Source organism: Actinia tenebrosa, unplaced genomic scaffold (assembly GCF_029948245.1).
Source record: "Actinia tenebrosa isolate PJP-AT-01 unplaced genomic scaffold, QUT_ActTen_1.0 PGA_scaffold16__25_contigs__length_10494907, whole genome shotgun sequence".
NCBI classification, from domain to species: domain Eukaryota; kingdom Metazoa; phylum Cnidaria; class Anthozoa; order Actiniaria; family Actiniidae; genus Actinia; species Actinia tenebrosa.
In genome coordinates this window covers 3,524,835-3,538,168 of record NW_028292576.1, presented here as the reverse complement: position 1 = coordinate 3,538,168, position 13,334 = coordinate 3,524,835, and the positions used below count along the sequence as shown (strand labels likewise).

Genomic DNA, 13,334 nt, shown 5'->3' with positions numbered 1-13,334 from the left:
ATTGCGAAAAGCAGTGGCGGATCTAGGGGTGGGTTTTGGGGGTTGCAACCCCCCCATGAGAGCCATCGTGATTTGTTATTATTATTATTATTTTCATGACAGCACCAACAGCATCGCGAGTTTTATTAAAACAGGGGTGCCGAACACATTTCGCTTGCTTTTTTTCTACGCCGTGTGTGGGACATTAAACAACCATGCTCGCCTGCAGTAAATAATCTCAATTATGATGCTACAACCCCCCTTTAAAAAGTCCTGGATCCGCCCCTGGAAAAGGACAACCTTAAGTTTTCAGTATTTTTCTTAAGTTTTGCGATTTTGTAAAACAATCAAAACACCGGCATCAAAAATATAAGTTGCCCTTAAATACGCTACGCCATCTCCGAGTGTGCGCAGTGCGTTTTTCACAAGTGTCGGTTCGAGGTCATACCAGTCTTTTGCTATCATCATCATAATCATTACCATCATCAAGAACCACGAACTTATTTCATTTGCATTTTAGATTATTGAAAGAAATTATCATCGTCTGATTGAAATACGTTCATTGTCAATCTCGTACCCAGAGCCTGCGTTTCTTCGGGCTTGCGGCGAAGAACGAGGGCTCGGACATAATCCACTTTTTGAGTCAAGATTTCTTAGACTTCCGGTATGAGCGCATGCGCTCAAACACTTGCCAAAAATTAGGGAAAAAATGGTTCCTGATTTCTGATTTTTATTCTGATCGAAAGTAAACACAAAGCTCTGTTTGAAAGCATGATTTTCATTGATTACATTTTACTCCTGGAAAATTGTGCCACAGGCTCTGATGCATGGGTACGAAATTGGTCTATTGTACGAAGCATCCCTATGAATGCGCATGCGTAGCATTACGGGTCAGAATTATTTTATTTTATTTTTCAGCTTTAATTTGACATTAAAAAGAACTACTACGAAAAAAATCTGAGGAAATAGCTTTTATTAAGATTTAAAAATCCTGGATCATAAAACAGACTTCCAGGTGATCGGTTCTATCAGAGAACGAATTAGCCAATCATGTTTTGTTCGTATTGCAAGATTCACTAATTCCAAGTTAGGAGTGGCTCAGAAAAATCGTCTTTAACTTGAAAACATAGAAAATAAAACGTCTCCGTGAAAAGATTTACCAAATGACTTTTAGAAATAGAATATTTTGTCGTCGTTGGTGGAAAAGATTTCATTTTATCAAGAGATAATAGAAAACACTTGGTACACTTTCGCTGTGACAAACAATGCCTTGCGCGCCTTGTTTTCAAGGTTTCAAGGTTTTTATTATTTCCCAGAATGAACATTTTATACTTTACATATCACTGTTAAAACATTTAACTGGGCGGAGAAGAAAAAAACAACCCTAAAGGGTTAAGAGAATATTTCTGCACCTTGGAACTATATAATACTTTCAAATAAGAACTTACAAGGGGGAAAAGTAGCAAACTAAAATAGATTCAATACACATAAAAAGTTAATAAAGTGAAGATTGAACTAAATTAAAGTAGGAAATAAAGTTACGTTACAAAACAAAACCTAAATAGAATCAAAATTCTAAAGCAACAGATGTTTTTTAAGCTTATTTTTAAAGACTTTATCTCCCTGGTTGGATTAAAATACGAAAATGAAAAATATAATTATCTGTCTATCACCTAAATGATTGACAGATGACAAGGCGTGAATAGGTTGCGGTTTATTCTTGAAAATCTGTATACAAACCGAGTTGTAAAACCCGTCCTGAATCGGATCTCCCGGCTACAAAGCAAACATAATGGGCTTTTTCGAAGATACGGCGGCCATCTTGGATCGCAAGGTATCATGGGGCGTCCAGGGGGCAAATAAAAAATTTGCTATAAACAATTCTTCACAAGAAAATACAACAAAATTAAAGATGAATTAAGACGGCACATAGATCACCTTCTCCCATAAAAGATAGACAAACACACGACACTTTATATATTTCCCGTCATCTTTGTTTTGTTTAACCCCCTGGCAAGATGGCCACCATATCGTCGTGATAGTTCATTAATTATTTAGCTAATAATGATCATTAAAAGAAGCTAATAATCCAAGCTCACGCATTGATTCGCTGTTGATCATTCTAGTAATTAATTTTTTTCTTTGATGCGTTTAATAATATCCTGATAGACTTCAGTGGCCGCATCCATTCCCCATACGAAGTCCAAATGCTCCCATTCTTTTATATATTTGTTGCCAAGGTATATTTTATGTGGTAGCTTTGCCATCAAAGATTTGACGTCTTTCGGATCGGCCAGGACATCGTTTTCTGCCCAGTAGATAAATGTAGGGACGGCGAGTGATGACACGTTGTACTCAGGAGGGGTACCCTAAAGCAATATGCACGACATCAACAGTCATCAAGATTACTGTCAGCTTACTAGAATTATTCGCACCGTCACTCCATTCATCTTATATATTCTTTCATGCATCCATAGTCATCTGTGTGGCCATCCATCCATCCATCCATCCATCCGTCCCTCCATCCATCCATCCATCCATCCATCCATCCATCCATCCATCCATCCATCCATCCATCCATCCATCCATCCATCCATTTATCCATCCATCCATCCATCCATCCATCCATCCATCCATCCATTCATCCATCCATTTATCCATCCATCCATCCATCCATCCATCCATCCATCCAACCATCCATTCCATCCCATCCCATCCTATCCCGGCCATTCTTCCTCTCATTCATTTGATTACCTGACCATAATGTTTCTGGTTTTCTGCTTTGCTTCCATAGTCATACATCTGAAACTTCTTTGCTTGGTGCAGCTGAGCAAAGTGAATCACGTTCTTCACGGATGTTCCTGCAGGAGTGTGAGCAACGTAGACTGGAACTCGCGTCTAAACAAGATTAAACGTGAGTAGATTATGCAGTTATTTTCATCCTTTATTTCGTTCTTTGGCCAATCAAGTTGTGCCGGGTTACAATTTGACAAGGGAAATATATAGGCTTCTCAAGCAAGTGCACTGGTATGCATCAAGTACAGTTATAGTTAGCTCCTCTTTTGATTCGATGGATTTTCTCCGGTTTTACCCCCTCCAACTAACTGTCTGACACGCTAAATTCCGATTCGAGGTGTGTCCTAACTTAGTTCAGCCCAGAGGTTGTTCCAGGGTTCAATCTGTGAGTTAGCCATGCCCTGACTTTGATCAGCCCAGAGGTTGTTCCAGGGTTCTATCTGTAAGTTAGCCATATCCTGACTTAGATCAGCCCAGAGGTTGTTCCAGAGTTCTATCTGTAAGTTAGCCATATCCTGACTTAGATCAGCCCAGAGGTTGTTTCAGGGTTAGATCTGTGAGTTAGCCGTGCCCTGACTTAGATCAGCCCAGAGGTTGGTTCAGGGTTAGATCTGTGAGTTAGCCGTGCCCTGACTTAGATCAGCGCAGAAGTTGTTTCAGGGTTCGATCTGTGAGTTAGCCATGCCCTGACTTAGATCAGCCCAGAGGTTGTCTCAGGGTTTAATCTGTGAGTTAGCCGTGCCCTGACTTAGATCAGCCCAGAGGTTGTTTCAGGGTTAGATCTGTGAGTTAGCCATGCCCTGACTTAGATCACGAAACAAAACGAGTCCGTCCAACTGACCTCGTTGAGCTGCTTCTTGTCGTAACCACCAATCAAGAACAGAAAATCAGAGCAAGCCATTTCCAGCACAGTAGACGACTGACAGACTCTTTTTGCGAACCACTTGATTAAGAAATCAGAAGGGAGAAACTCACGGACACCAAAGATTTTGAACAGAAACTATTAAACAAACAAACCAGATCAATTAGTATAGGACATCGCCCGATCTTGAGTATAAATCGGAATAATAGTCCCCTTCACAGTTCCTTGCGCCATCTTGATAGGTAGCCGTGCATTTGCATCGAAGCGAAACGAACGGTGAGCTTGGAATCATAGAGACATGTGAATAATTGTCCAAGGTGTTAAAAAGAGGTCTCTATCATTGCAAGGTCACCGTTCGTCTCGCTTCTATGCAAAGGCCTGGCTACCTTTCGAGATGGCGCGGGGAACTGTGAAGGGGACTATTGATAGGTACGAGTGATGTTTTGTAAGTTTTCAAAATTGGACGAGCCTTTAGGCGAGTTCAGTTTGAGAACTTTCAAAACATCACGAGTATCTATAAATTCAGAATTGTACGAGAAGATTGTGCGATTTTTTGTTTATGACACACTCAAAAAAATTGAGCAATTTAATTGGGACTCTACAGAGTACAATTTGGGATTTAATTGCAATCATATTTAAAGTGCAAATGAACCCTTCGACAATACTTTCAGTACTGATTCTACACGAAGTGAATAGTTGAATGGTAAAATATTTCTTGATTTGAGTGATGCGTCTCTAAGTTATAAAGGTTTATACTTCCAATATGCTAATAAGTGTGACGTCTATTAAGGCTTAATTAAATATACAAAATTGAACTGGTTCATAGAAACAGTATTTAAAAAGCATCATTATTTTACTCATGTTTTACATGAAAGCAATTTTGAATTTGTATTTTCAAAATGGCCAGCATTTAGTATTACTAGTTACAACAAAAACACTCAAATACCTTACATGACGTCACACTTATTAGCATATTGGAAGTATAAACCTTCATAACTTAGAGACGCATCACTCAAATCAAGAAATATTATACCATTCAACTATTTACTTTATGCAGAACCAGTACTGAAAGTATTGTCGAAGGGTTCATTTGCACTTTAATGGAGCGGAATGGTTGGGAAACCTATTGTTCTAGGTTTTTGTTCGACTTTATCCATTGTTATATGACGTTGACGGTGCACAGAGAAATAAACGTTGCTCCGTTTGTTCATAGTATTCGGGAATATAGAAATTTTTAACCCTAAAAAAACGTTCTAAAATAATTATTATTTGTTACTTAATCCTACATGATTAATACTAATTGTTTATTGAAAAGGAAAGTGCCTTTTTCATTTTATTTATCATCCAGTAACTTAACTGTATCTGCGCGGAAATATTTATTCGCATGGTTTATGGTCATCAAATGAAAGTTTTCACTTTCAAAATGTTCATACATGAAAATAATAAGGAAATGAGTATTTTCAGCAATACTTGCATTGGTCCATTGTGCAGGGTCAGTATCACGTGATGGTACGGTTCAACATCAAACGCAAAACAATAGCTTTGTTCTATGGAGTTTCCAAACCATTCCAATCCATTAACTATGTTGCAATGCTCTTGTCCAATCAGAATCGAGTAATTTTGTTGAGTGTATTATAAAGTTAGTAATGCGTACAGGATTGTTTTCTGATCCATCTCTCTGCCCTTTCCAATACATATTACTTTCGTTCCATTTAGTAGGGTTTTTCACGCCACCTCTGTGGCCGTTTCGATGCACATCAGTTTAGATAACCTTCGTCTTTTTAGAAAATGTCAGTATTGTGAAAACTGATGTTCAATAAGTTAGATTTAGGCACCCAGGAGTTCTGAGTTTTATTTTTCAAGTTCATAGGTAAACATCTATCGAACCCGGTTATCTCAGTTGGTTGAGCACCAGTCTATTGTGCGGGAGGTCGTGGGTCAAAGCCTCGCGCGGCCGTACCAAAACTCAGGGTCTTAAAATATCTGAGTAGAAGGTGTTGCCTTTTGCTCTAAAAATATCTGCAAAGGGTTAGACCCAGACGACCACGTAAAATGGCGGTGCCGTCTCATTCAGAGACTTCAAACATAGAGGGCCACAAGTTTATCAGTTGTGACTGCCATGTGTCACCCTCTCTAAATAAAGTTTAGTTCTCTATTTCATGGTCATTTTGTTATGGATATCCAAGATAGGCGCAAGGATAGGACTTCAGTAGAAACTGGACTAAATCTACCCTTAACAGTTACCTCCAACTCTGGTGCTAAATAGCTCAGATACTTCAGGGCCCCTCCCATGTAGGTCACTGTAGACACAGGTGCCAGAGCGTAGAAGGTCTCAACTTTCTTGATCAGCTCAGGATTTCGTCCAAATCCAATGAACCCGATCATGGTTCCTTGTGAATGACCTACATAGTATAGGGTTGGTTGTCCTGTTATGTTAGTGACATAGTTGATCATAGCTGGCAGATCGTACTTGGCCATCTCATCAAAACTGTAATCACAACAACGACTAGAGTTATCAAACCGATTTGGATCGAAGGGAGCTGCCCAACATCTACATCGATGTTTCAAATAATGAATGCGTTATTTGCTCATGCCTGTGTAAAGAGCAGTTTTCGTATGACTGTGAAAACCTCAGTGCCGCGTAAGCGCGTGCCTCGGCTTGGCTGATTTCTTTTCGTGTATTAAATGTGATTGGTGTTAAGTATTTACCTGAAATCCCAGAATTCATCGGAGTCCACCGGATATTTAACATGGCGTCGGCAGTACGTATTTCCTCTCATGTTTCCAAGCCACACATCAAACCCTTGGTCAGCAAGAATGAAAGCAAAGCTCTGATTGGGTAGATTTGTCACCCAATTAGTAGCAGAGGCCAGTAAGCCATGTTGTAAGAACACCACTTTCTTGGAAGGGACATCTTTGTACCTGTCTTGGCGTCCATGCGGGATGTGTTGAATGGACAGAATGTATCCATCTTCGGTGGTGACCTCATGGTTTTCCACAGGGTACCCGTTGTATGTTATCATTTGACTCTGAAACGTCAACAAAAGGATATTGATCTTGTGAACGACAGGAAGATGGCAAGGAAGTATTTGATGTGAGGATTGAAGGCGAGGGAGTATTAGGAAGATAGTACGATGGACACGATGATGATGATGGTCATACATGATGGTCGTGAAGATGATGATGATGATGGTGATGGCCGTGATGATGATGAGTGATGATGGTCATACATGATGATTGTGAGGATGATGATGATGATGGTCGTGATGATGATGATGATGATGGTCATGGATCTTGACGATGATTACGATGATGATGCCTGATTATGGTGATTATGATGATGAATATACATGATGGATTATTATGGTGTTAAGAAAACAGGAAAGGTTAATAATTTATCAACATGCACAAACAGGATTCCTTAAACTCTCCTGCGCTAATGTGAGTTGCTTTGACAATTTAAACCCAGACAAACCCAATACACAGGGCAAATACTACGGGAGGTCAGGCGTATCGAAGAATTGATGAAGTATTTTAGGATCCCCGCTATGGCTTTGCGTGGAACGCATTATTGTCTTCTTGGTAAACTTCATTCTATCGCAATTTACAAATACCACTAACTAGAGACCACTAAAGCTAGATGATAAAAAAATTAACATCATTTTACTAACTCTAATTTTACAGTGACGTTGTTCTGTGTCGACACTGATGGCGATGACAGTAATGATTGTTCAGCTCAAGAATAATCATGGATGATATGATACCCCGTGATCTCTGATTTCGATAACCATTCTGTTTGGGGTTCAGTGGTTTATAATGTGACATGATTCCATTATGAGATCACTTCAAGTATTATGACTGTCATACGTATACATACCACATTCATGTTTTCTTCCGGCAGAGGGTCTCTCGAGGCCTTATCTAGAGTCGCATATAGATCAAAGCTTAACACACCAGTGATTAAGTTGGCTGCAAACACCATGGCAAGGAGAAACATAAACATCTTCATGGCTGGCTTGAATGTCGTTGGATATAAGATTTATTCACAAGGGATGAAGAACGAGTAAAATGTGGTCACACTTCAGTAACGAATCGAACACTTTCAATACTGTATCTGGTGATAAGCGATAGAAACGAAAGAGAAAGTAAATGTCGAAACTAAAGCTCCTTCAGCTCTGTAAATAAATTTTGATGTTACGTTAATATCGCCAACGAACGCCGCAAGTTATAAACCTTGGAAGAGGTAGAACAATGGTGTATTTAAAGGAAAGTGGCGTATGTCTCTGCGTGTTTGGAACAAATCATATACATGTCAAGTTCAGGACAAAACCACATGATACACCAATAGTCACTCTCGGTTCAGGGTACACGTGAGGTCCGGATCAAAGAGACACTTCGGGATAAGGGACTTAACTACATATATTTTCGGGTTACAAGCGGGTTTGAAGTATTTGGTAAAGTTATATCAACCGAGGCTGAGTGATGATAACTTTATCAATCTTATTGTAATAGATCGTTTGTCCGATCCTGCTCTTGATGTAATGTGGACGTGATGGTGCATGATGAGATTATTGTGTAATAGGCTTGCGGGCCTGGTAAGGCCAACCTAAGATTCAAACGACTCTCAAAGTTCTTCACCTAAAATATAGAACTCATGATTTGTTTTTCAGGTTTTGCTACATGTAGGCAGGGTAATTCAGGTCGAACTCAAACGCCACCAAATTCTACCGAACGAGGGTTGAAAATAGAAAAAATTTAAAAAAATAAGATAATAGAATAAAAACAAGATTGCGTCACGCGCTCCATCAAGATCACGTGTTTGTCATAAATGAAACGCGATCGGTTTTGAACTTTCCTCATAATATTACACAAGCCTGCAGAGTACGCAGTTTCGCAGTGGGTCTTTCAGCCCAATAACTCACGCTGTTACTGAGTACGTTGCTCTGTTACTGTGTGATTTAGTGGCCGAAAAATAAAGCTGAACTCACACACAGGTGCATTCAAAATGTACGCGCTTGTATTTCTGTGTTTGTATGGAATCGCTTCTGCGAGGCAAGTATACTTTCATGGGAGACCAAATCCACATGTAGGAAAAGAGCTACCGGAAGTGTCGATGAATGTGGTAAGACAAAAGAATTGTACAACTTGGTATAAAATTTGTACAAAAATATTTCAAACTTGTCTTTAGGATTTTTCGGGATAGGCCTCAAATTTTTTAGTGTGCAAGTATATGGTTGCCTCAAACGTCTTCACAAATATTATTGCTGTATATGAGCTTACACATCATTATCTATTGGCAAAAATTAAAAGTTTACTTAGGATATAAAATTATCGCTTACTATAGCCGTTACCGCTTACTTTATCAAGATTTCGCGTATTTATTTTGATTGAAGGTCTTATTCTTTGTGATATTGTTTGTTTTGATCAAAGAATAAAGCAGTGCGAGTTTTGATGCGTGCTTTCAAGTGTGCCAATGAATCCCGGGCACTGAATGATCTTTGAAAAATTGTAGTGAGAAAATGTAGCCACGTCAATGTTTTCAAATTATTTTATATCGTCCTATATTTCAGGCTTGCTACTTTGGTTTGGGTAAATAGTAGTAGTAAGGCCAAAATATTGAAACCACGACCTTTGACGAGTAAACTATTTGAACTCTCTGCTGACCAAATCTTGCATAATCTGCTCAATTATTCAGTGAATTTAGACCCACATTTGCGCCAACGAATGTTATAATATCTGACTCACTAATTGCAAGGGCGATATTATATATATCATTGTATCTATTTAAATAATTTTTCATCGTAATAATGACCAAGGAAATAGGTTTTGGTTAGTTTCGTTTTCAAGCTTGATCGTGAAAACGGAAGCTGAAAGGTGAAATCTCTGCAGGAAAGGTCATGTATTGTCACATAACGTCACGCGGCAAAACGAGAGGCGGATCCAAGGTGTTCTAGGGGGTATAGGTGTGGTGGGGCCAATGAAATATCATGCCGTTTTCATCTTAACACGTTTTCAAGAAGCTGCTAAAAAATAAGATTGGCTGAAGGTATTTTTGACAATCAATGAAGTATTAGATATATCATGGCTAAAGCTTGACGTTTTACAATTGAAATGAAAACCAAACACAATAGGACGTTTGCATGATGGCGTCATTGACTTCAACTACCAGACCCCCTTGCACACTTTCTTTTGTTCAGTTAATTAGCACCAATTGTCTTACTATTCTCATGATGGAATACAAATTTAAATAAGAAAGGAAATTCGCGAAACATTATGGTAGTGGGATTCAAAATCTGACGCCATCATGCAAACGTCCTATTACGATTAGATCGTTTTCTAATAGTCGAAACGGCCTAGTAAAGAATGCTACACCTAGTTTTCTTCATTAGGTCTACAGAGGCTTTTACTTTTTATTTATATTTCAGTTCAACACAGCGCTAACCAGAGTCAAAATTATTTAATTAACATTCATGTGTCATCTTTTGTCACCAGAGTCAAATGATAGCATACAACGGGTACCCTGTGGAAAACCATGACGTCACCACCGACGATGGATACATTCTGTCCATTCAACACATTCCATATGGGCGACATGACAAATGTAAAGATGTACCATCCAAGCCAATCGTGTTCCTTCAGCATGGTCTACTCTGTTCTTCTTCAAACTGGGTCGCCAATCTACCAAACGAGAGCTTTGCGTTCATCCTTGCTGACCAGTGTTTCGATGTTTGGCTTGGTAACATGAGAGGCAATACTTATGGAAAACGTCATGTAAAATACTCTGTACACTCGGACGAGTTCTGGGACTTCAGGTAAAAAAATCCTGGGTTTTATTATACGTCACGCATTTCCTGTCTTTTGTGAAAGGTTGAGTTATCAACTTAATCGCAAAAAGAATTCTAGCTTCCTTCCGTTCGACAACCATTTGAAACAAATAATGAGATCTAAAGACTTTCATTAGCGGATATGAAATCCAACAATTCCTTAGTTCTGTCCAAAGTGATCGTGGCTAGTTAAATATTCAGTTCCGGTGAAATTGACCAATGTCGACATCCCTTATCGGCCAAATTGGGTGCTCTTCTCGACTCAGGAATGACATCAGTTTAACAACCATACTAAGGCATCATTTTCTTGAACGCATGCTAATATTAACTGCCATTTGGCAACGACTGTCCTATGAGTTAAGCAGGTAGTACAGTACGATCGTCAGTTTTTGTCGTATCCAAAATATCCTCTTTTTCAAAGGCTCTCTCGCTCCAGTGCTTCCCGGTCTCAGGTTTCGTTATTTCCAAAGGTTCTCAAGACATCATTTGCTTCTTTTTAGTTTTGATGAGATGGCCAAGTACGATCTCCCCGCCATGATCAACTATGTCACCAAGGTAACAGGACAACCAACCCTATACTATGCAGGTCATTCACAAGGAACCATGATCGGGTTCATTGAATATGGACGAAATCCTGAGCTGATCAAGAAAGTCAAGGCCTTCTACGCTTTAGCACCTGTGTCTACAGTGACCTACATGAAAGGGGCCCTGAAGTATCTGAGCTATTTCACACCAGAGTTAGAGGTAAGGAACTCTTGATCGGCTAACCAATCACAATAGAGCATGTGCATGTTACGTCATGGCCGCCATCTTGGTTGTAACAAAGCATTTTTGTTTGATCAACCAACATGGCGGTTGTTTCATTCTTATTTATATCTTATGGGATTTTGAGTCACATGAGTGCACGCACTGTATAAATAACATCCATCCAACCAATCACGATAAAGAAAAGCTGGTTAATGAGGAACCCTCGTGATTGAAATATTTTTGCCGGGTACAATGTCGCGTACATTCCAACTTACAATATTTGTCAAATATTATTTTTCTCTAAAAGGAATTCTTCAAGATTTTTGGTATTCGGGAATTCTTACCATCAAATGAAATACTTCGGATTCTGTCAAAACTTCTTTGTGGACATGAGGTTGTTAGAGATGTTTGCTCGGATATTCTATTTTTGATAGCAGGACTGGATACCAAACAACTCAATGAGGTATGTACGCGCTCATTTGACATGCTTCACCTAGCAGAAGAAAAGATGACCACCCCCTTTCCACCCCTCTCTTAAAAAATACACCATAAAATTTCGGACCAGATAGGAATGTGCCAAGGTTGTTCTTTCTACCATGTCTGTCTGTCTGTCTGTCTGTTTGTTCATCTGTCTATGCCCGTCCGTCCGTCTGCCTTTCTGTCTGCCGGTTTGTCTGTCTCGCTGTCCGTCTTGCTATGTCCATCCATTCGTCATTCCGTCTGTCTATCCGCTTTTCTGCTTACCGGCTTGTTTGTCTGTCTGTCTATGTCTGTCTGTCTGTCTATGTCTGTCTATCTATCCGTCCATCTGTCTTTCCGTCCATTCGTCCGTCCGTGTATGTCCTTCTATGTCCGTCCATCCGTCCGTTTGTCTGTTTTACTAAATCCGCTTGTTGTTCTTTTACATCGCAGACTCGTCTTCCTATTTACATCTCGCACACCCCAGCAGGAACATCAGTCAAGAATTTGATACACTTTGCTCAGCTGCATCGTTCTGGTAAATTCCAGATGTACGACTACGGCAGCGAGGAAAAGAACCAAAAGCATTATGGGCAGGTTAGTTACACGCATGCGTCATAAGAGATAAGAAATCCAAAGTAACACGATTGAATACTACGTGCATGGAAAAATATAGATTCCCATCTTTATTTTCCAAATTCTTGTTCTAGGGTACCCCTCCTGAGTACAACGTGTCATCAGTGGCCGTCCCTACAGCTCTCTACTGGGGAGGAAACGACGACTTAGCCGATCCGAAAGACGTCAAATCTCTGATGAAAAAGTTGCCGCATCAAATGTACAATAAGTTCATCCCCGAATGGAACCATCTGGACTTTATTTGGGCCCTTGATTCGGCGCCCCTAGTTTACGATGATGTTATTAGGCACATAAGATCAAAGGATATGGAAGATATGTCGTGAAAAGGCATCTGCAAAATGTTTGGACCTCTAGTTATTGACTAATCGATACCACTACCACCTCACGTATCGACCAATAACGTCACCACGTGCCAATGCCGATGTATAACATTAATTTTATTCCGAATCTGATTTGCCAAAAGAAGATATTTTTATTGCTCAGGATGTCTTAAATCTGATAGCCAATGCTGACTGTGTATTTATATTGATATATATGATGACAATATTGCTTTTCTCGTCCAAAGTCAGTAATTAATAAAATTATTTTGCTTTTTAAAGAGAACTATTTAATCTATGAATGGTTAAAAGCAATTTTAACCAGTATTTATTCATTACTTATGTTGATTGGTAAATTTATGACCTTAAACCTCTAGTCTCATTACTGAACTGAGCACAGTGTGGCAGCGCGAAGCGCTTACGGTTGCGCCGGATATTTCGGCCTTAATACCGCTCAATCGGATTTACAGACTGCTCAGGAAGCTTGACGAATCGGAGAGGCTAGTCGTCTCCTAGACCATTGATTAATAACCTCTTGATGTGAAAAGCAAACTCGAGATCTAGATTGTTTCGCTGATTACTAACCATCAACGCTATCTCTTTTTCATGTGAGGCGCGCTTTGAAAAACTTAACGGAAGGCACGGAACGTGCATCAAAGTAAATTTAACCCCTTGCTATGACTAGCAAACTCAAGATTTTCGATTGTGACGCTG

At 39.5% G+C, this 13,334-nt stretch overlaps 2 protein-coding genes across 3 annotated transcripts; one reads left to right on the top strand and one right to left on the bottom strand.

The window, feature by feature from the left end:
- Positions 1-1,227: 1,227 nt before the first annotated feature.
- Positions 1,228-7,990, bottom strand: LOC116301026 (gastric triacylglycerol lipase). Its single transcript, XM_089031283.1, has 6 exons — positions 7,515-7,990; positions 6,347-6,666; positions 5,882-6,125; positions 3,617-3,775; positions 2,734-2,877; positions 1,228-2,348 (listed from the first exon to the last, which is right to left on the bottom strand). Exons 1-6 carry the CDS (start codon positions 7,644-7,646, stop codon positions 2,109-2,111), a joined length of 1,239 nt encoding a protein of 412 aa, XP_088887409.1. The 5' UTR covers positions 7,647-7,990; the 3' UTR covers positions 1,228-2,108.
- LOC116301023 (gastric triacylglycerol lipase) lies at positions 2,772-12,945 on the top strand. 2 transcript variants are annotated; one of them, XM_089031285.1, is made up of 6 exons: positions 2,772-2,893; positions 10,130-10,449; positions 10,962-11,205; positions 11,516-11,671; positions 12,121-12,264; positions 12,378-12,945. In XM_089031285.1, the coding sequence occupies exons 2-6, from the start codon at positions 10,136-10,138 to the stop codon at positions 12,624-12,626; spliced, it is 1,107 nt and encodes a 368-aa protein (XP_088887411.1). In that variant the 5' UTR covers positions 2,772-2,893; positions 10,130-10,135; the 3' UTR covers positions 12,627-12,945. The 2 variants fall into 2 exon arrangements, with proteins under 2 accessions (XP_088887411.1, XP_088887410.1); XM_089031284.1 differs by lacking the exon at positions 2,772-2,893 and adding an exon at positions 8,489-8,759.
- The last annotated feature ends 389 nt before the right edge of the window (positions 12,946-13,334 follow it).

Coding starts and splice junctions, on each gene's coding strand:
- LOC116301026 (XM_089031283.1), bottom strand. CDS start 7,646: ATGAAGATGTTTATGTTTCTCCTTGCCATGGTGTTTGCAGCCAACTTA. Junction 6,126..6,346: donor GATGAATTCTGGGATTTCAG/GTAAATACTTAA, acceptor TTGTGATTACAG/TTTTGATGAGATGGCCAAGT. Junction 2,349..2,733: donor ACCAGAAACATTATGGTCAG/GTAATCAAATGA, acceptor ATATTGCTTTAG/GGTACCCCTCCTGAGTACAA.
- LOC116301023 (XM_089031284.1), top strand. CDS start 8,643: ATGTACGCGCTTGTATTTCTGTGTTTGTATGGAATCGCTTCTGCGAGG. Junction 10,450..10,961: donor GACGAGTTCTGGGACTTCAG/GTAAAAAAATCC, acceptor GCTTCTTTTTAG/TTTTGATGAGATGGCCAAGT. Junction 11,672..12,120: donor ATACCAAACAACTCAATGAG/GTATGTACGCGC, acceptor TTTACATCGCAG/ACTCGTCTTCCTATTTACAT.